General features: G+C 45.8%; 1 protein-coding gene across 2 annotated transcripts in view; it reads right to left on the bottom strand.

Moving 5' to 3' along the window:
• Positions 1-21,266, bottom strand: part of LOC128302103 (nephrin) — a 67,072-nt gene that overhangs the window by 8,937 nt on the left and 36,869 nt on the right. For both annotated transcript variants that reach the window (XM_053038835.1, XM_053038845.1), the window contains exons 5-13: positions 19,502-19,714; positions 19,243-19,412; positions 19,001-19,136; positions 15,029-15,165; positions 10,886-11,024; positions 6,061-6,360; positions 5,307-5,509; positions 4,305-4,482; positions 381-591 (exon numbers count right to left, since the gene is read on the bottom strand). In XM_053038835.1, the coding sequence (XP_052894795.1) occupies positions 381-591; positions 4,305-4,482; positions 5,307-5,509; positions 6,061-6,360; positions 10,886-11,024; positions 15,029-15,165; positions 19,001-19,136; positions 19,243-19,412; positions 19,502-19,714 (1,687 nt within the window). The remainder of the gene's footprint in view (positions 1-380; positions 592-4,304; positions 4,483-5,306; positions 5,510-6,060; positions 6,361-10,885; positions 11,025-15,028; positions 15,166-19,000; positions 19,137-19,242; positions 19,413-19,501; positions 19,715-21,266) is intronic.

The raw sequence follows: 21,266 nt of genomic DNA, 5'->3' as shown, positions 1-21,266 counted from the left end.
CGATTTCTCGGATTTTAAACCACCGATTTTTTTTGGAACCATGTTTTCAAATATGGTGGACTCAATTCGTTTAATTTAAATGCTTTTTACATACTTCAAATTTTGCACATTTTAAATAAATAGTCATTTAGTTCCAACGATGGATGTCGCATTTTGATGCCCGCCGATTAACAAATTGGTGTCAGAGGTACCTAGCTGCTCATGATAGAGGTATTAATTATATCATTGGAGTCATAATACCATAAACAAATGTGTACCGCAAAGACGACCGTCTAGCTCATTTAAATCATTCATTTATTATATGCCCACCCTGTGGTCTGGCTCAAACCGGAAACCGTATGTTAGACTTCGTAAATGTTTGTTAAAAATTATCAACTTACCGCATTCGCTTCCGAACTTCCTGAGGTTCGGGAGGTTTCTGCCGCTTTAGCCTACATATCGCGACGAACCCGGCAACGATGATGGACGCTATGATGACACCGATGGCAGCCGCGACAGCAGCAAACATTACCATCTGTGACTGTTGCTTCTGCTTGTCCTGGTGCGAAGTTTCCGCCGGTGTCGGATCCTCGGAGATGATGGTTTCATCCACTGTGGACGGTAAAGAAACGCAGACACATTGTATTGAATCAACTGTTACAACGTTAGGCTATGTTCTCTGCATCTGATTGTCACATCCTTCGAAACCTCCTCAAAATATTCCCCAACTATTGGCCAATAGGCTCATCTAGCTTCCTCCCTTTTTATCCGGAGAAGAGTTCTGTTCTCCACTCCAAATTAAGGTTAATTCTGACCACTTCCTTAATTTGTGTGTTTTGAACAGTGTGACTTTAGTTCTTGATCTTGGGGTTTAGGGAAGACACTAAGCTCTCGCTTAATACTCACATCAACGAAATATGCCAGAAAGCGATGAGAACTTTGGGTCTCATTCTCAAGATTTCGACTAATTTCACTGATCCTAGGAGTTTAAAATCCCTTCACTGCTGTTATGCTCGTTCTACCTTAGAGCACTCTCGTGCCTGTCCTAGAGTCACAATTTGGCTGGATCGTATTGATCGTATCTTCTATCCCTTATCCATTTTTATACTCCTTATCGTGATCCTTTGTTTCTGCAACTGTTGCTAGTCGCATACAGTACAGCATTAGTGGTCCGATTCTTGACTGTATTCGTTACTTCAACCGTCTCTTTTCTTGCTTCTATTATAATCTCCCTTCTTTAGTTATCGTATTTGCACAACTTCCCATGAAACTTCTTCTTAATCTTTTTTCATATTTATTTATATTCATATATATATATATTTATTCCTTCCCAATTCAAACTCAACAGGCTGGGTTTATCCGGAAGACGCTCCCTCCAAATAAAAATAAAATTAAGATGTTTGAAGACATCGGTCGTCAATTCGCACATTGAGTTAGAGGATCACAGAATTGCATACACTGTACGATAAAACCCTTTTTAATGTAGCGGATACATCTGGCCGTTCCAACCTGATTGCCCTCTAAACACGTACCAGGATGCAGGACGAAATGTGTATATTTTCTCGATTAATCTATCCATTACTCAATCCCTTAATACAACTGGCATTGAATAGTTTGGCGGAAAAATGAAGCTCAGGACGGGGCTTAACATTTGCGTAATGGATCGGGTTTCACCGCAAACCACGAACACATACGGACCGGCAATGAACGAGTAAATGGCCCAAGCCTTCGCACCCATTCGCAGGCCCAAACACGCATACAAACACACACCCACCTCACGTACGGACCCTGGTCAGCGAACCGGCAATGGCAACCCGTACCCGTGGACCTGTCACGGCGTTTCACTCGCAAATGAAAACACAAGATTGATGGTTATTTTATACTATGAGCGATCGATTCCGGGGATAGGAACGGCATAACAGTATTCCCCGGTTTCTTTTTTGCTTCCTTGCCACCATTTGCTCCATTTTCCACAAACCGGCACAATTTTGTTTCACCACGGACCACGGTGGATGGAATTCGCTCCGAAATTGATTCCTTCAGTCATCTGCACGGGTTGAACAATCGAACTAGTCCGATTACCGATCGTGAGTGAGTGAGTGTGTGTGTGTGGGTATGCAAAGTGTGTTAGTCCTTTTTATCGGGTGTGCAAACCCTCCGGAAAACCGTGCTGTGAAAACATTTCCAACGCGACCATGCCTGGCCGGGGCGAACAATCGCAGAATGTGAGGAAAGGGATCAACATTTACCATCCGATACTTCCATATCCCTGGCTCGACAGTTCAACCGAAGCGTCGAAAATGTAACGAAATGGGAAAGCGTATCAGGAAGGCGACAAAAAAAAATGCTTCACACTCAAACGAACCTTCTCGAATGGTTGGGAATATCACAACCCAACACGCAACCGGAAGACCCTAACGCAAGACAAGCGCAGGTGGAAGGGTAGAAAAGTGAACAACTAGAAGTATCACACCAACATCAACATACAATATAAAAAATGACATTCGAGAGACGATTGATCTACACCGGCCGGACCCGAAAACGAACGAAACGGACGAGTAGGTCGTCGTTCAAGCTACACTCAATAGGCGAGTGAATGCCTTCACCGTTGCGCGCCAGGTGAGGCAGGTTGAAATTAAATCCTTGCCTTTCTATTGATACCCACCGATGGCCGGGCCCTTTGCCGCTGCTGCTGCTGCCCTGACGAATGTGACAGGAACATTGCATTAGTCCCCGAACGGTTGTGATCCGTACAATTCATTCTACCTCAACGCACAAATCGGAGATCATATGTTTCAGCACGATTACACCTTTTGAGCGTTTTGAGCGTGGACAAGAATTTGTGCCAGCGGGTGAATTGGTCTTTTAACGTGTTGGATGTTTTATGGCGATTTGTGCTTGTTGGTTTAACTTTTGCTACTATTTGGAAGACGCTGTTAAAAGATTGTATTTCAGGAATGAAATTGATGTTTTGTTTATGTAACTACCTAACAGGACTACTGACCTTATTATGGGTTTAGTGTGTTTTATATTTCAACTGAACAAATAATGCTGGTATTAAAATTATAAAAGTAATTTATTGTAAAATATTTAAAAAATTTATAATATATTTATATTAAAGTTGTATAGGAAGAACGGACAGACCGTTTATCTCAATAAATCAACACATTGCTTTTATAAGCACGTTGCCATAATAGGAATACTTATGGCGATGTGTCAGGAGCACTATGGATTTTAAGCTCTTTCAATCAATTTTCACTTAAATAAAAATTATGTTCCTATTAAATAGATTTTAGGCATCCAAACACCATTTAACATCACCCATTATAAACCAAGAATAAATTTTAAAGCAATATCACTTCTAGGTTGATGACATATTGTAGCCATATTTGGGACACTTACTCTATCTATGAACCATGAAACTAACTGAGGTAGTTTCTGGATCTACTTAGTACATGAATTAATCTATTACGAGCATTTTGTTTAAGCTTTGGACTCCCACGGCCTGGGAATATTTAGACACCCTTAATGTCATGAACTTAGTCCTGATGTCTGATACTTAAAAAAGATACTAAGATCTTTTAAATGTATGTGATGTAACGTGTATGTAGATGTGTAAAATTTGGTCTATTTTAAGAAAATAAATAAAATTTATCCCAGAAAAGGACAGGAAAATTTGCACTCTGGGAACAAAAATCTAGCAAAATTACTAGATATTGCTAGATTATATTAAAAATATAATTGAAGCTGCTACAATGGCGAACTCGATAGAGTGTCAACGAGTTATAAACCATCGCAGTATTGCAGTAGGTAGAATATTTCCAGACAACTAAACCCGTAAAACCTTTTACACCATTTTGAATTAAAGAAAACACGGTGAAATCGGAATAAGTGATGGCGATAACTATTTTATCTTCAATTTAGTTCTCTCAGCTCCGTTTTGAATTAAAAAAATATCATTTTAAAATAAAACGATACATCGAACGATTGGTAAATTTTCTCAGCATTTGCTCACTAATTGTGCATTGATAACGTTACGCTCTTTCAATAGCTCTAACTCCACACACACACACAATTTTAACTGTATTCCGCCCGTTGCAAGCAGCACAAATTTCTGGAAAACCAATCCGGAAAACGATTCCGCGAGTTTCGAGCTACCTCATGCGCTGCATCGCCCAGCAAGCGACGGTATGGGCGAAGCAGGCAACAGATTATAATTAAAGTGGTTTGCTGGAAAAGCCCACGAGAGCGTGGATCACCAACCATCCCGGAGTTGGGACTGCATATGCGGTACCCGATATCCGACCCGTGTGTGCAAAACTTACCGTACGGTGGCACCAACGCCGACCCGACGCGCACTTTATCGATAACGAACGGTGGATCACTTTTGCCCTTTGCGTTGACGGCGTACACCAACAGCTGATAGTCGCGGCCCGGTTCTAAGCTGTGCAATTTAAACTGCGGTATCTGCTCCTGGATTCGGAATAATGGTGCTAATGTGGCCTGTGGATGAAAATAGTAAACATACGATGGTGAGTAGGGGACGATCGCCTGGTGCTTGGGACGGAGAGTTTGGGATTAAGTTTTAATTGCTGACATCGCTGCTGGAATTCTCGCGCGCGTCTCGCGTGTGCACAAAACTGGCTGGCAAACGATGGCTGGTGTTGGTTGGCGTTCCGTGCCGCATGGTGCCCGTTATCATATGTGGGCTGAAATGTGTTCCCGCCAGTGACATCCACCCCCTGGGGTGGAATGAGTGTGGATTTAAGGGAATGCAAAATAAAACCCAACGAAAAGAACAAAACAAAAAAAAAGCAACAAGCCCGCCAGTCAACTCGTAAATGAAGCTCTATTTTCCAACAGAAGCTGGCTCAAAACGAAATATACCCCCCGCGGATGGTGTATGGCCGCTCCGCTATCATTCGTTAGCAGCAACAGTAACAGCGGACAGCGGTCTTGCGCTTAGGAAATATGTTCGTTTAATGAAGCTTAAATGCAGTAGTGTGCTTACCGGTGGCCATCAGCGAACCGTAAGTCAACTGAACAAGTGGAAGAATTTAAACCGTTTGCCCTTGCACTCGGAGGTTGCACGGCGTAAGTCAATCGATTATTTAGTTCGAATGCCAATTAAAACTCCCAAAAATAGTATCGACGAGGTTTTTGGGGAAGCAATTTCCTGCCCATCTTTGAAGACTTCCGGTACGGAGTGCTTTTTTACTTTCGGGTTTGCTCTGCAGAGCAGTGCAGTGGTGCTAAACATGTGGCAAGGTGGTGGCCCCCGTTTAGGATATGCATGCGAACCGGTCCGTACATACAAATGCCATTACCTGATCGTTCATGGTGGAAATTTCATTATCGATCTCGGTCGGTGGGCCCCGGGTAAAGTCCAGATTGTAAGCGGGCGGTGCCACACCACCGACGACCTCGAGCAGAAACGACTGCATCAGACCACCGTCACTGCCCGCCAGGCACACCACCTCCAGCACCGTGTCGTTGTGCAGCTCGCAGTTCCGGGGCGTATCTGGAATCTCTGCATTACGGTTTCGACAACATCATCATCATCATCGCCACCACCATCAGCAGCAGCATCATCATTGTCGTCGACATTCGATCCCGTGGAACGAAGGAACATGAAACGAAAAGAAAAAGTGAACGGAAAAGACACAAACATCAGCATTTTTAATTAAAAGCCATGGAATCGAGCATATTTGCAGTAACTGCAGTGGGTTCGTTCTGTGGCAGCCGGAAAAGCTGGACGTCTCTCACTGCAACCGAAAGCTATCGTAGCTGCGTACGGGACTGACCGCCTAGGGTTGGGCGCGCCAAGCCCATCACCCGGGTGCAACCTTCTCGATGACAACGTTATTTGATTTGGCACTTGGCACTCCGCGGCCCTGACGGTGTCGGGTTGTCGAGGGGTTTTGCTGTGATACTTTTTCTCTCCCAGGACACTCTGGCGTTGCATTTTGGGGGCAATCACGACCATCCATCCCGGCGGCGTGGCTACGATAGCTTACGGTGGCCGATTCGAAGACGACGAATTGAATCGAAAAAAAGGGGGTTGCTGGCAGCGGGACGTACTTGCAGGTAAAATATGTATCAGACATGGCACCGTCTGTCGGCCGACATTGTTGATCGCCCAGCAGGCCAGCGTTACCAGCTCCGAGTCGGACTGTGGCAGATAGGTCATGGTGCTGACGAGCCCGTGCGAGCTGATGCGCGAGTTTAGCACCGGTGACACGTTGCGCGTGTTGTTGTACGTCCAGCTGAACCGTACACCGTCCGGTGGGTCAGCCTCCACCTCACACTTGACGTGCAGCGAGTGCATGTTGAGCGAACCGACCGACGTTTGCTCCGTGCCCGGTTTGCAACGCGGTGCAACTGTAAAAAAGGATGAGAAAGAACAGTTGGTTAGCAAAGTACATGGTTGTGGAACTCGATTTTTTAAATACTTGTATGATGGGAATGCAGCATGCAGCAAAAATCCTGATTTTGGTAAGACTATGTTGGTGGAAGGCAACGCCAATATCGCGGCAACTCGTGAGAAATTGTTATGAATTTAATTGAGATTGCGTGAACAACAGCGAAGCTCCATTAAAACTGTCTTTTGATTGTCTGATTGGCCAAAAATTTATCGTTTTACTATGGCATGAATTATTATAATTGTTTGTAATAATTGTCTGATTGATTCATAAACTGAAAGAGGTTTTTCACACGAAAGGACCGGTTCAAAATCCCATCCGGACCAATCTTCCGTATGCAGGATGGACAATCCGTCTATGGATGAATAAAAATGGTAAATCATTTACCAAAAAATGTGTTTTCTTTAAATAAAATTATAAAAAAAATTTCTTTTGGAAATATCTCATTATTGCCCTTTAAACCGGACGGATTAAATTGATTTGTTAATGACAAATTGCCAAAATGGATGGTCAATTCAATGTTTCAATAAAGATTAAAGTTCCCGCAAACGATTTTAGATAAGTCTTAGAAAAACTAGTCTCCAGATAGTTATGAAACTCGCTGTATTGAGTAGTTAGTATGTTTGTATACAAAATAGTTTGTAATTAAATCAAATCATCATTTCCTATTATAAACTATGAAGTATATGAAGTAAAAAAAAATAAAACGTATGCCACTACAACTGGAATTGGAAATATTCTCTCTCAAACTTGCAAAAGACATTTGACCCGTTCGGTTGAGATTGCACTTCCCTAATCCTTTATTAATCCTGTGCGGATAATCTATCTCATAATTGAGCAAGTTTGCGGGACAGTGACTGATAATAAATATCATAGGAATTATGTAGAAATTTCATAATGTAATTGATGATAAGTTGTGTCATATAAAATTCTTTCATGAACCTTTTGTTATATTTCATGCATAGAGTTCCTCCTTAATCCTTAAAATGTCCAAAAGACATTGTAAAGGTGTATATATCTTATTCAAGTGGAAATAAACTGTTTTAGTTCTGGATTATGATTTTAAATTCATCGCAGAATTATATCCTGTCTTTAATCCTTCTGTGTTTCAAAATATATTCAAAATATTGAACTGCTGGAATATGCCCATTTATTAGCTTCAAAGTCTACATATGTTAATGCTTAAGAGTGATAAACTATTCACTGGTACTCTTAACAGTTTTTTCATTTTTCCTTAACTTTGAACGAACTCCTATATTTTTCTTCATCTTAGCGGTTTGTGTGCAATATGGGCATTAAATAATTCGACGACAAGAACTCGCCTGCAAAGAGACGAAGTTCGTATCTTCGAATTATTTAAAGCCCTACCTACCCTTTAAACATTAAGCAGCGGACTGGATGAACGTAATATTCACACAAATTTAACAATACTCAAACAACAACCCCGAACAACCTGTGTTGCCGTATGCGCGCGGAGCCCGGACCGTGGAAAAGTCCCTACACAAATATTTCAGTGCAAGCGCAAAATCGCGCTCCAATCCCTGCTGTTCGCTCAACAATTGCTCACCACCCGCCGACACGTGCTTTCCGGGCGTAAGGAATTGTTTAAACTTGGCGCAACAAAAACAAAACAAAGCCGTCGCTTTATTTCAACCACCGTGCATTCTTCACTCCGGTTCCGGTTCCGTTCGGTGTACGTACGCGCTTGGTGGTACGTTCGTTTGTGACGGCACGGTGGAGCCGTTGGTACGGTGGTTGCTGGAATCCGATTTGGAGATGTGTTTTGCTTTACAGTACAAATGGCAACTTTGTAGTTTTTCGGTGGGTGGGGGGTGGGGTATGTGTGTGTGTGTGAGCATCGCACACAAAACAATCTTAACAGCAGCGCTCAGTAAAAAGGATAAAGTAGACCCTCGTTTATGGCGACAATAGTCGGGACGCAAAGAAACGGTTCCACTTCCCAAACCCAGAAAGGGACAGAAATCTTATCCTTCCTCTCACCAAACGGATCTCACACCATTCATTCATTATTCACAGATTTTAATTCCATTCCGTACCGAGTGCAAGCACGGTGAACCGAGGATTTCTGTTTTTTTTTTGTGCCGAGGACAAATTCCACCCAACCCAAGTGCCCGATTCAAATCTGGAAGGACGAATTTATTCCACGGTGGAGACTAATTTTCGCCAAACAACGATCGGGGTGTGGAAAGGTACGAGCGCATGCCGCACCACACAAGACCAGACGTGCTTTCGGCCAATCTCGGTTTGGGGTCAAAATATTAAGCATTTATGTAGCACTCTCGTGCAAACTCGGCTGCGGCTGGAGACAAGTGTTTACAGTGTCTTATCATGGAGGCAGGCAACCGGTTCGGATAGTGAAGCATAATTTTCTCATTGACACTATTTCTGTTATTCGATATATCGCACTCGCACTCCCGTGTACGTAGTTGCCGAACAAGCGAAAACAGCACACACAAAAAAAACCCCACACGAAACACAGAGGCTCGCCCATGTCTGATGATAATATTTTCATGAGCAATTGAAGGCTGGCCCCGGTGCGGTGGGGTTGCTTCAATATAAAACGCTACAACGCTTTCGCCCGATTGAACGCTACCGGCCAGAAGAAATAGCTCAAAGTACAGGAATAAATGCTTTCACAGCACATGTAGCGTTATTTGGTTCCGGGCAGCTGGTACGACACGACGCTGAGCCGCAGACGGAAACCCTACGGCCCCGAAACGTACGGGGCCGAAAACGGTCCCGAAAATTCCCAAACGGAAATATTATTATCTCTTCCGCAAGCCCTCCTTCGTTGGCCGTATTCATGCTCGGAAAGGACCAAAAAGAAGAACAAAAAAAAAGACACGCCGACGGACAAAAGCAAACACTCCTTTCTGTCCAATCGATGTTCGCCACCTTCTGGGCGCATACTTCGATTCAGGAAGGGACTAACGAATAAGCGAACTAAGTGCTACCGAGCCACCGTTCGAACAGTAACCCAAGCGAAGAAGCGAGGAGCAAACAAACAAACAGAAGAAAAAAAGAAAAGCTCCACTTCTGAGCGGTTGTCCTCGCACGGAAGCTCGCAACGATACCGGCGGAACTTGTCTTGATTATCGCCGGCGGGAATTTGCCTTTCTTGCCATTGTTTGCCTATGCCGCTGTCTGTCCACCCGCATTTATTGGCCTACCTACTTTACTGGGCTGGCGGTGCGGCTGATTCATGGGCAGTGTTGCAGGGGGCGGAAGGAAAGGAAAGGAAAGCAAAAGCAGGCAGAAGACGAAAGAAAAAAAAACCTCCATTCGACCGGGAGTATTTGCCATTTTGCTCTTCCTGCATTTTACTACCACCCGAAACCGACGATGAGCTGTGACCATTTCGCTGATACGTTACTGATAGTAGCGGGCAACCTCGTCCCTGTTCGATGATTATCGTTTGTTATTCTTTATGCTCGGTTCCATTTTATTCAATTATCTCCATGATGTGTGCAATGTGTTTCATGAGTTTGCTATCGGCTACCGCACATACCTAATGCGCCCACCAGTGGGACACACAACGGAATAACGCCACCCCGTTCGGTAATGATTGACCAAACAAATTTACCAGCTGTGCTTAGTTATGAATGAAAGTGTGTCGAACTTCTAATGAAACAAAGTGTGACTGTATGTAGAATGGAAATTATTTACTGCGTTATTTTCTTTTCGATACTCTATCACCCCCTAAGCGCAGCCATTTTCTTTTTTGCCTTCCTTCACAACAATATCATATCAATATCCACAACGAAAACAGAATCTTTTGTATGGTGAATCAATTTTACGTTTCTGTTACCTGCCTACTTCAATTTACATTTAAATAGGTTGCAATTATAGAAAAACAGCCACATTTTTCACACCCGCTAGGCCCACACCCTCGCCCCGTGCTCGGCGGTCGACGGTTGACCGAAGCTATCGTGGCATTTATGGGCACGGTAGAATTTTTTATGGCCAACGACGGTCCGAAACACGATCCTGTTTGGCCTGGGGGGCAAGGTGAACGTTACATTTTCATGGATTTTCAATTATGGTAATGGGTGGTGGGTGACGTAAAAAATATGACCACCTCCAATTAAGATACGTCCGATGGTGATGGGAGATTGAGCGAGGGCTAAAGGTGCTCTAGGTGGTCGTACTTAAACCGTACAACGTATTGTGATAATTTCGGATTGTTGAAAACATTTAAAATAGGCAAACAGTTTAATATTCCTTCGGAACGCGGTACCCTATTAAGAACTGAAATTTAAATTAATTGAAATATCTTCTCAAACAAGCTTATTTTGTGCCTTATAAATATGTCTCTCCACGAAAAAGTGTATTTAACATCTTTGTTAGAAGCAAATTATCTTTGCACTACAGCACCGCCAAACGAGCGCCTTACAAAACCCATAAATCCTTCAAAAGTGTCTACCTAAAAGGGAACAACTTCACCGTCATGTGGCAATACTTACACTGTATTTTGAGCGTTAGAGATGAGCTGCGCGTTTCACCTTCCGTGTTGGAAGCGGCACAAGCGTACGATCCGGCACTTTCCCGCTCCAGCTGCGTCAAGTACAAGGTTTCCCCATTTTCTCCGGACATCCTCATGTTCTGTGCCGGTACGGTAGTAGAGAGATAGAAACGTTATAGTTAGAGCGCTCGCCGTAACGTTCGCCGTTAAAAGCTGAAAACTGTCACACAGAGATAGGGAACAAATGCACCGAACTTTCCACGCGGAGGGTTTCCGATGCTGGAGCTCACGAAGCCGCAAAGAGGGGATACGTATGTGGCCAACGTACGCCAAGTACTTCTGCAAGGGGGAAACCTTCCGTCGGGGTGAGTAGATTTCGTGGGAACAAGCGCATCATTAGCGCCCTTCAATTGCGTTTCGATCTCACCGGAACAACCGAAAACCCGCGCCCGCATTTTCCCAACCTTTCGCAACCATTTCTCTTTTCCTGGAACTCCGATCGATCTTTTGCGAGTTTCGGTTGCTAATGATAGATCTCGTTGCTCGATAGATGAACATTTGTTACAAATCTTTAGCTGCCATGTTTGGACGGCAAATGTGCTTGTTCGTACGCCCCCGGTTTGCTCGACCACAAAACGCGTGGAGTTTCCCGGCGGTGTGGAACGGCGTCCATTATTTGAAGGTCGTTTACGACGCGGTGAGAAATGGCACCATCCGTCGATAAGGTTAGCCCCGTTGGTTTGCGCTGTTGCCTGCCTGTTACGGGCTTCCGGCTTCTTGCTTAAGAGTGTTTCCGTGTGATATTACACGGCTCGCAAAAAGAACATTTGGTGGGCGGTGGGAGCGCTACGTGAGGGGCAACGATATCCTAGGTCAGGATCTCACGGCTACTGCCGCACGGATTGGGTTGGAATGGAGTGAAGCAACCGGAAAGGTAAAAAATCGAGCTATAATTGAACTGTCAAGCTCGTGTGTTACACTGCTGCTGCTACACTGGCCCTGATTTCCCACTGCACCCTGGTGAGCATGTTTCTCGAATTCGCACTGCTTCTCTTTCACTGTTTTTTTGCTGTTGTTGTTGATGTTTTGCTCGTTTGCCATGCATCAATCAAAAGCACTGGGAACGGCTTCATCGAGAAGTGTTTCCCTGCAAAAATGGGACGATGAAAATCAAAAGTCCTACCCATCTCAACGCTGGAGCCGGTTTGAACTGGATTTACTTCGTTTATGTGTGTGTGAGATGGGCAAGTTTTTCTTCTGCTAGCAGCAATGAATAGCAACCCGAAAGTAAGATCTTTATCATTGAACCGGTTGCTGAGATTCATTTGAGCCAAAAAAATCGAACACACTTTGTTTCAAAGCAAGGCCACGCTGATCCAAATTGCTTCTCGACAACCAGTTGTACATGTTTATTAATGTAATTAAATCCTTTTGCTTCCAGTGGGCTCCTCAATTTATACTCAATATCTCCAGAATTGCGTTTCGTGATGTAATCGAAACATTTTGTCAAGCCCAAAAATGGATTTGAATAAAGTTTAAAATTAAAATGCGAAATTTTGCTAAAACTTCCGCCATTGATTGACCACCATTATTGCTTGCCAGAAACCATAGGCGAGAGCTACCGCACAAGATTGGTGCCATTTGGGAGCGTCCGGACAGCTGCTCGGTAAACTTTACCGACTTGACCGACAACCCCAATCGGCTGCAAAGGCAAATTGAATGGAATCAAGCAAACTTTACATCACGTTACAGAACCACCATTACTTTCCAGCAAAGCAGCTAATAACGATTTCTTTGACATTGAGCACCAACTTTGCGACTTGCCACGAGCAGCTTCTGCTGCACCACCGACGCCACTCCGCACCAAAAAAGCCCCAACAATTGGAGACACTCCGAAGCTGCACAGCTATCCGGCCAATGGTGACTGCCGAGAGGAAATTAATTAGTTTTATCTTGCTTGCCATCGAAATGTCGGCCATTTATTTGATCCTTACAGAACCACCCCACAGCCCGAAACATCGGACGGTATTTCGTAAAGCCTCCCGTACTGCCAGACCGTGTACCGGGCCGAAATACGCATTCGATGGACCAGCAGCCGAATTGGTTGCTCGATGGCCGATCGATTCGTTGCTCCAACCCGGTCCGGTCGGTGACAACCGGCGTGTCCTGACACAGGAGAATTCCTGCTGTGATGGTAGGACAGATACGATAGGTTGAAGAACGGCTGAAGTCACAGGATGAAAATCATTCTTTTGCGAATGGTTCAAACATCATGCGATGGAAGCGTCAGGAAAATTGGTAAGCCATCTTTCAACTCTGGGCCCTGGGAAGGTCATCGTCAAAATAAGGGTTATCATCTGTTCTGGGGGAAGTAAACTTTCGGGATGGAACCCGTTGGAAGGATACGCGCAAAGGAATCATCATCAGTGAAGTTAACTTTCGTTTTCTTGTTTGTAAACTCCCGGGCAAAGATTTTGATAGCTTCCAACGCGACGGTACACACATCCGGTACCGCAGGTCAAAGCGTCCGTTCCGAGGTGCGGTGAAATGATGGAAAGCAGCAAAAGCAAACGGTTCGTGTTATCTCTACACAGAAGCTACACCGAACGGAACTTATGCTTGGTGTCTGCAGTCGAACGTGCCTGGGACTCGGTTGGACAGAATGCGGGGTCAAAGTACGCCAACCGAACCTGCATGTCTGTAGCGTCCATCTCGGCCCTTCATCCTGCCGGGTTTGAATAGCTTACCAGTGAATAGGGTTCAGAGTGATAATTAAATTGAGCTTCTTCACGGGGACTCATTTTCAAACAGTGTGGGAAATGGGATCGGAAAAGGGAAAGGCAACCGGGAGAACGGGTCGGGGAGCATCCAGTTAAGCTCTATGATATCATTCATCACACGGGCGAATTAAAACGCAACATCTTTTCGAATGAGATGTCACCTTAAAGCTCGAGCACTTTGGTGCGTTCCTTCCCTTTGTTCGAACGATAGTCTGCTACAGCTGATAGTTGATGAGCATTCTTTGAGGGCTTTAAAAGCAACGAAACTTTCGCCCTCGTATCAGATTGCCGTCGCTTCGCTCGATGGCGTGGAATAAAATAAAAGATTCAATTTGGCCCCAACGCCGCATTGCAGCATTTAGTGCAACCCGGGTCCGGGTGCACATTAACTGCTTGTAAGCACTATTTAAACAAATTGAATTATGACCCGTATCTCTTTAATTGGATTTGTACACCTTGCTCCCAGGTCGATTGGGCCGTTTGGGCAGTGGTACCACCTCCATCAGCGACCGGTGCATTAAGCCATCGGAGTGCGACGAATAAAATGCGCTGCGAAATCCATCGATCGAAGGATAAGGCGATTGAGTGCCGGAGTGAGTGGTTTCGATACGACAAAAAGCCCTCGCTCCGGCACCCGGAAGCCACAGAGGCGAACCATCCAGTCACCGGGCTACTGTTCTTGGCGAGTGTGTTGGGGTTGCGGCGATAGTAAAACTAATTATATCTGAAGGATTGAGGCAAGGTAATAAGATTAATTTGTTTGAAATAAGGGATTAATGATTTAATTACGTGCCGGAAACCGAGAGCACTGGCCCGACCTGGCTGCTGAAACCCCCGGCGGTCGCATTAAGGCTCGTTCCGCTTTCCACAACGGAGGTCGCCGGGTCGCCTGGGCGACCGTTAGCAGGAAGACACCGTGGCTGAGGCGGCTGGCCCGGCATCACCGGGAATCTCATCTCAGAATGAAGCCCTGCCGTATAGTCGTAGTCGTATAGTCGCGGTCCAGTGACTCTGGCCCGTTCGAGTCCGTCCGTGTACACACCGTGCGCAACATTCGTGTGTTGTCACACCAGAAACGACACTTCTGTGGCTTTCGCATCCGTGCTTCGTCGTGGTCAGCGTGGAGAATCGTTTGACCTAATGAAGGTGCTTGATTTCCCAGTGAGAGCATCATATTTTCCAGCAGCTTCCTCCTTCGCTCAGCACCACCCACCCAACCCGGTGGCTAATTGAGTGCACTGGGGTACGCTTTTATCATGAACCGTGTGGCCTGGTTCGGATCAGATGACGGTGACGGGCTTTAGCTCGCTTTGTTTCTCTATCTCGGCGTGTGTGTCGATGTGAGGAAATGCAATAATACTTACGTTTTTGTACCAGGAAAAGGAAGTGACCGGTGGTCTCGCATCCGCCCGGCATTTGAGCGTAACGTTTTCACCCTCAGCGCGCGTTATCACCCGGCTCGGATCCTCGTTGGACAGATGCACCGATACGACCGGTTCGTCTAGAAAAAAAGAGAGAGAAAAAAAACGCACTGTCAAACGAGTCGAAAACGCAACAACGCAGTGAAAAGTTGAATTTAATTCGCACAATGGTACCGCGGGGAAGCGTGTCCGTGTGTACGACCGGAGTGAAGTGCGCGACGGGAGGCATAAGGGCGGTTAGAAGTGTCCGTTCGGCGCAATCGTTTTCCGCTGTCGGCTCAGACGCACCATTAAGGAAACTATAAAATTGAATTTATCGTTCCATTGCACACGCCCACATTCGTGGGATGATTAAAGGACGCTCGCGCCTCGTTGGGATGTGTAAAGTCCGCCGGGATGTTCCACTTCAATTAAATGACGTTACCACTACGCGTTACGCTACTGCCGGCCAGCTTTGCGTGTGAATGATTTTCGATGTCGGTGTCTAAACGAGGAAATAATTTTACTTTGAATTGTGTTCGGAGCCTCGGTGACACGATTGATTGCTCAACGTAACACGCGCGTCACGTGTCTGCGAGGCGAAGGGTGTAAAACTTTACAGGCCATCACGCGGGATTTATGCATTTTACGTGTGAAAAGTGCCCATAATGATTAACGCATCAATTGCATAAGAAGTGGTCTGAATAACTTAAATTGACTTTTAACCCTCCCAAAACTAAGGGGAAAGCTTGATAATTAAAATTTTAAAAATGTTTACTCAACTTGTGTGGGTTTCTCGGGTAGAATACCGATCATATAATCTATTCCAGTTCATTCTATTACACGAAACACAAACATCTTCTTTTAATTTCTGTTCCAGTTGACGTAATCCTTCTGATTAGGCTCAGAAACCACTATAATTGCACCGAAGAAAAACGGACCTCAAATTGGAGGATTACTCTTGGGAAGTCGTTTCTTGATTGGATTGGATTTAGCCTCAATCCGTCATTTCGGCCTGAGGTGGGCTGTCCGAGGAACAGTGCATCAGCTAACGACGCTGATCGCTGAACAGGTAGCTGAGGAGGTTCTGCTGACTTTGTACGACAGTAACTTTGGAAAAGACCTAAGCAACTGAGTCCTATTTGTGATCAAACAATTTAGAAGGCTCCAACAAGTCACGAACTACAGCATATATCGTACTCCTATATGTCGGATAACCCTCTATGGCCATGAGTCTTAGACGATACAGCCAGAGAATGCCGACGACCTCACCATTTTCGAGCGGCTACAGACAATTTTTGGCGTTATTTGTGAGCACGGCGCCTGGCTGTAAGCTATAAGCTAATTAGTTGGCAGAGTTAGAGCAGACACCCTGACGGTGTCCAAGACCGAAAAGAACAGAAGGTTGGGGTTTGTGAGGAGGATATCGGACTCATGCTCCATAAGGAAGGTGTTCGTCACTGATCCGTTTGACATGAGGTACAGAAAAGCAGCGCAGCAAGGGAATTGGTAGGATCCAGTGAAGCATTACCTAGCGTAGTTTGGATGTAGAAACTCTGGACAGAGTATCACGAAAATGGATTGGTGATCTGGTGAAGTCAACACGACGTACTCAACTATGATTGGTCTAACCCGGTCGGTGATGAGGACTCAACGATGAGTGTAAACCCAGCTTTCATATAAAAGCGTCAGTTGAATAATATTTAATTAAGCATGAGACCATAAAATAGAAATATACGTGTATCTATACAGTATTATAATATTTTATATCAGACACGCATTTCCGTTATAATGAAATTTATTTGTAAAATGATCAAAAGCTTTTACATTACTTCTACTGAACTATGTACACTAACGTTTTGTACAAATGTTTTAAAATTAAACACGCTAAACGATCAGCAAATTCTTCATTAATTTGTGATAACTTTTAATGCTCTACTATACCACCTGCAATTAAAATTGATCATGCTGGTCGTTGGCATCGCATCAGCAAGCCGACAAACACGACAATACGTGCTTGTGCAATCATCAATCTTTCCGCCCCTGTTTTTGGACGATTCTCTTATGACGGCGGCACACAGCCACACGTTAAAACCACACAAACCATCTCGTCTGCGACCCAAAACGCAAAGCATTTCCCTAAACACTCGATGGAAAATTACATGCACCGCTCGCACCGATTGCACTCTGCCCGGTCCCGCTGCCTCTGTCGGTTGATCCCGGCGGGGTTTCGAAAATTCCCCCAAAATAATTAACTATTTCAAGCGGTGGTAAGCATTTTATGGACGAATGAATACATTCACCGAAAACAGAAAACTATGTCGCGTAAAATATTGATATGCCGGTCCATCACTTGCGCGCAAACACTCTGACCACGGGTTGAAGGGCAGAGTGGGAAGTGCGGCCCGTGTTGGTCACCCCCAAACAAAGGGGGATTCGTTTATTCCGTAATGGCGCAATGGACGAGCGAAACAGGAAGATAAAACGCAGCTGGAGATCGTGTTATTGCCGATAATGATGATAAGCAGGTTGTGCGTTCACCCGGTGCGCGATCCACGGAGGTGAAAATGCACTCCATTTCGGCCGAGCACGTAATGGAAATCGACCAACATGGATGGATGGAAGCCTGAATGGGGCCCCGGTGACAGGGGTTTTAGGCAAACCGTTTATTGTGGGCGGTTGTAGGGAAAATAAACTACACCCAATGTAATTTTGTGCGCGGACGTGAAACCACTCTTACTGTTCGCTGGTTTCGCTTTAGATTCGGAGCGTGGCGTAAGGACGGGGGAGGGAAATAAATTTCATTACTGCCAGTTTAGGCTTAAATGCTTTTAATTACGGAAAATTCAATAAAATCGAATCGTAATTATTTTATTAAAGCACAACCCTTAGGGGGAGGGAAAACCTGGAGCACCACCGTGGCACATATTATGTACTCCCGGGGTCCCGATATTCATGACATGATTAAAGCTCATCACACTCAATTGCTGGCCAGCAGCAGAAAGAGCAGACGAGCGCACATACCGTTCATAAATCAATGTACAACCGCAGAAGGTCACAGCAGAAACCATTAGCTTCTGCAGTGTTCAGTCAGCAGTGCGGCCAGCGAATGATGCGGCTCAACGGGTGGAAAACAGTGCCAGCGCCAGCAACCATTGCCATTATCCGGTGTTCCGGCAAAGTTCTTCGGTTTGCTGAGTTGCAATAATGGCTGGTCGTAAGTTACCGCTGCACCGGGAACCGAGGATGGATGGGAAAAAGTGTTCCGCACCGGTTGGAGTCTTTCATCTTCGCCCGCAGCCCGCAGGGCCACGGACGCTACACGGACGGACAGGATCGTCATAGCGATGGGCCAGACAGTGCCGGCTTTGTGCTTTTACTGCTTTTTGCGGAGTAGTGATAAATCGTAACGTGCACTATTTTTCATCCGCACCGAGCGGCGATGCACACTGTCGCATGTGCAACCCTGTGCGCCGGAAGTGATGTGGAAGAGACCACTCCAACCACCGACGGATGGGCCTTATGTTGTTTTGAATGATTAGTTAGCGTAGCGGAATTGTGTGGTCGAGAAGTTGTATTGCACTTTCGGCGTCGTCGTTCACATTCTTTCGCGCTACACTACGATAACGAGCGGCAACCGCGTCTGCAAAGATCGATGTTCTACAGGGGATGGTGTTCCGCCTCCAAAACTGCTGCCACGGCACGGTAAAGGGAGGGGGGGGGGGGGGGGGTTTGGACAGATAACGTCACGCGTCACATAAATAACAGTGTGCGACATCGCGCTATTTACGGAAGTCGTTAAAGATTTCATCACCTCGCGTGCTAAAAGGCTTCACTAGCGTGGCGCGATGGCCGTAATTTATACAACCGAGTCCAATCAGCAGATGATGATGATGATGATGGTGGTGGTGAATGATGGCGGTAAGGTTTACTTACATGCAACACTTATGATGCGCTTATCCTCGATCGCACCGCCGGAAAACCACGCATTCGAAGCGCGACAGGTCAGCTCCGCACCGTCGTTCTCCGCCGTCACGCGCAGCGTCAGTATGCTGGAGGTCAAATTCGAATCCTGCAATCCACGGTACGCAAACCAAGTACGGAAGTACGGTATTATAAAGGGGCAAATCGTGAGCATTACCGGGAAGGGGGTTAGGGGGCCGAAAAAGGCCACTTACATTGCTGTCGGTGTGCACCGTAATGTCGGCACTGCGCAGCGGTTCGCCATCGAGCAGCCAAACGACTTTCGCCGCCGGAAAGGAACCCCACGCTTCGCATCGAATCGGAACCGGGCGACCCGCTGTCAGCAGCTCGTTCGGGGAAATGATTTTCACTCGCAGCGGTTTCACTGCAAAAAACAGAACGTAAAGCCCCACGGTTCATTTGGCCCGGATCGATTGGTTGGGCACGGAATGGCACCGGAGCCCGGTTACTTACGGTGTACTTGTATGGCGACTTCCTTCGAGACGGCCGGCACCAGCTTCGAACCGGCCGCGCGGCATTGCAGCTTCGAGCCGAAAAAGTCCCGCGTGACGGTGCTGATGAATAGTTGATTAACCATGGCCGAGGTGCCTTCGACGGCGGATGGATGGCTGGTGCTGGAAATTTCGACACCATCCCGCCACCAGGTGACGCGCGGCGGTGGACGCCCTGAAACGTGTGCCACAAAAAAAAAACAGCAAAGCAAACAGGACATTATTTATTTAAATTGTTTGATTCTATTCCACAGCTTGGGCTGCTTGGGTTTTATTTTTCTCTCTCGCTTCTCAGGGCCCACGTACCGGAAAAAAACAGGGAAGCTTATGAAAATTAGGGAAACATGAATGCGAATGTTTTATGCATTGTTTCGCGATCGCAGGCGGCAGGTTGCAGCAAAAGGGAGCAAAACACGTTGCTGCTAATTTTAAAATAACCCAATAGCATGTTTCTGCCTTTCTGTCCCATAAAATACATTCCTTTCAAGACCACTTTAAAAGTCATAAAACTTTCATTTACTTTACGAAATAAAAAAGAAAACCCCATCCCTTGCTTTCCCGCGTATTAGCGAACGAAACGAACCTCGAAATGGTTACAACTTTTTTTGTCTTGAAAAAAGCTTTAAAGCTCGACACACTTACCGAACCGTGCGCCTGCTTTGTCGACAGTCGGTGTGATTTAGTTTAGCTCGATTATTCTTTTCCGTTTCCCCTCAAACGCGCACACACACCCACACCCACACCCAACTCTCCAAAGGAATACGAAACGTGCCACGTGCCATTTCGTGGCGCTTTTCGACCATGAATATAAAGTGTTTTTTCACACATACACTCCATCCAAAACATTCCGTCATACACATGGCTGCTAGGCGAACATGTTCCGCCACCGTTTGGGGGAAAAGTAGTAGTTCCGGAACAGTGCAAAATACTTCTGCCTTCTTCAGTTGCTTTGCATCAACCAAATGGGGGGCGCTTCATGTGGATCTAAATAAATAATAAGCCTATTTGCAGGGACGTAGCGCGGGCGGTAATAAAAACACCCTCCAATGATGAGAAAAACTTAGGGAAATAAGTTCCTGCATTCAGTTTATCAGCTTCCGGCCCTGCGCCGCTGTTGTTCAATCCCCCGAAGGAGACATGCGAACAGTACAATGTTTCATACGCGCCCTTGATTTTCTTCACTCGGGCGAAGCACCAGCGAAGACACCAGCGCGGAAACCACTGCACGGAACATGTGTATGCTGGGAGCTTTCGTCGCGAATCAGAATCTGCGCGTAGTAGCGAAGAGACATTTTGTTGTGCCACTCTGAAATGTTGCCAGCGGTGGATGACGATGGTGAGTGAGTGGGTGCTTCACCGTGGCGTACATTTTTATGCTGCACCCTTTCTAAACTCGGGCCACCATTTGAGAGTAACATCCTTTGCGCCGCAACCGTTCTCCGCAGCGCGTAGATTACGGCCTGGCGGGACCAACGCGAGGCACTGAGCGTGAATGGTCTATCAAATGTTTGCAGCTAAATGGCAATACTGGCAAGTGGGTACGTGAATGAACAACTTTTCGTGAAAGCGTTCGCGTTTGCCCGTGGCCCGCACGTTCCGTGGGTGTGTTTTAGTGATGTGGCGGCAATGTTACAATGTAATTCATTTCATTGGAAACGTTTTTGGGAGGTATTTAGGGGTGAATTTGTGCGCTGCTGTTTATGAACCGGTCGACAAACTGTGTGAAA

This window comes from Anopheles moucheti, chromosome 2, assembly GCF_943734755.1.
Source record: "Anopheles moucheti chromosome 2, idAnoMoucSN_F20_07, whole genome shotgun sequence".
NCBI classification, from domain to species: domain Eukaryota; kingdom Metazoa; phylum Arthropoda; class Insecta; order Diptera; family Culicidae; genus Anopheles; species Anopheles moucheti.
The sequence above is the reverse complement of the archived record's forward strand: the minus strand, read 5'-3'. Positions and strand labels throughout refer to the sequence as shown.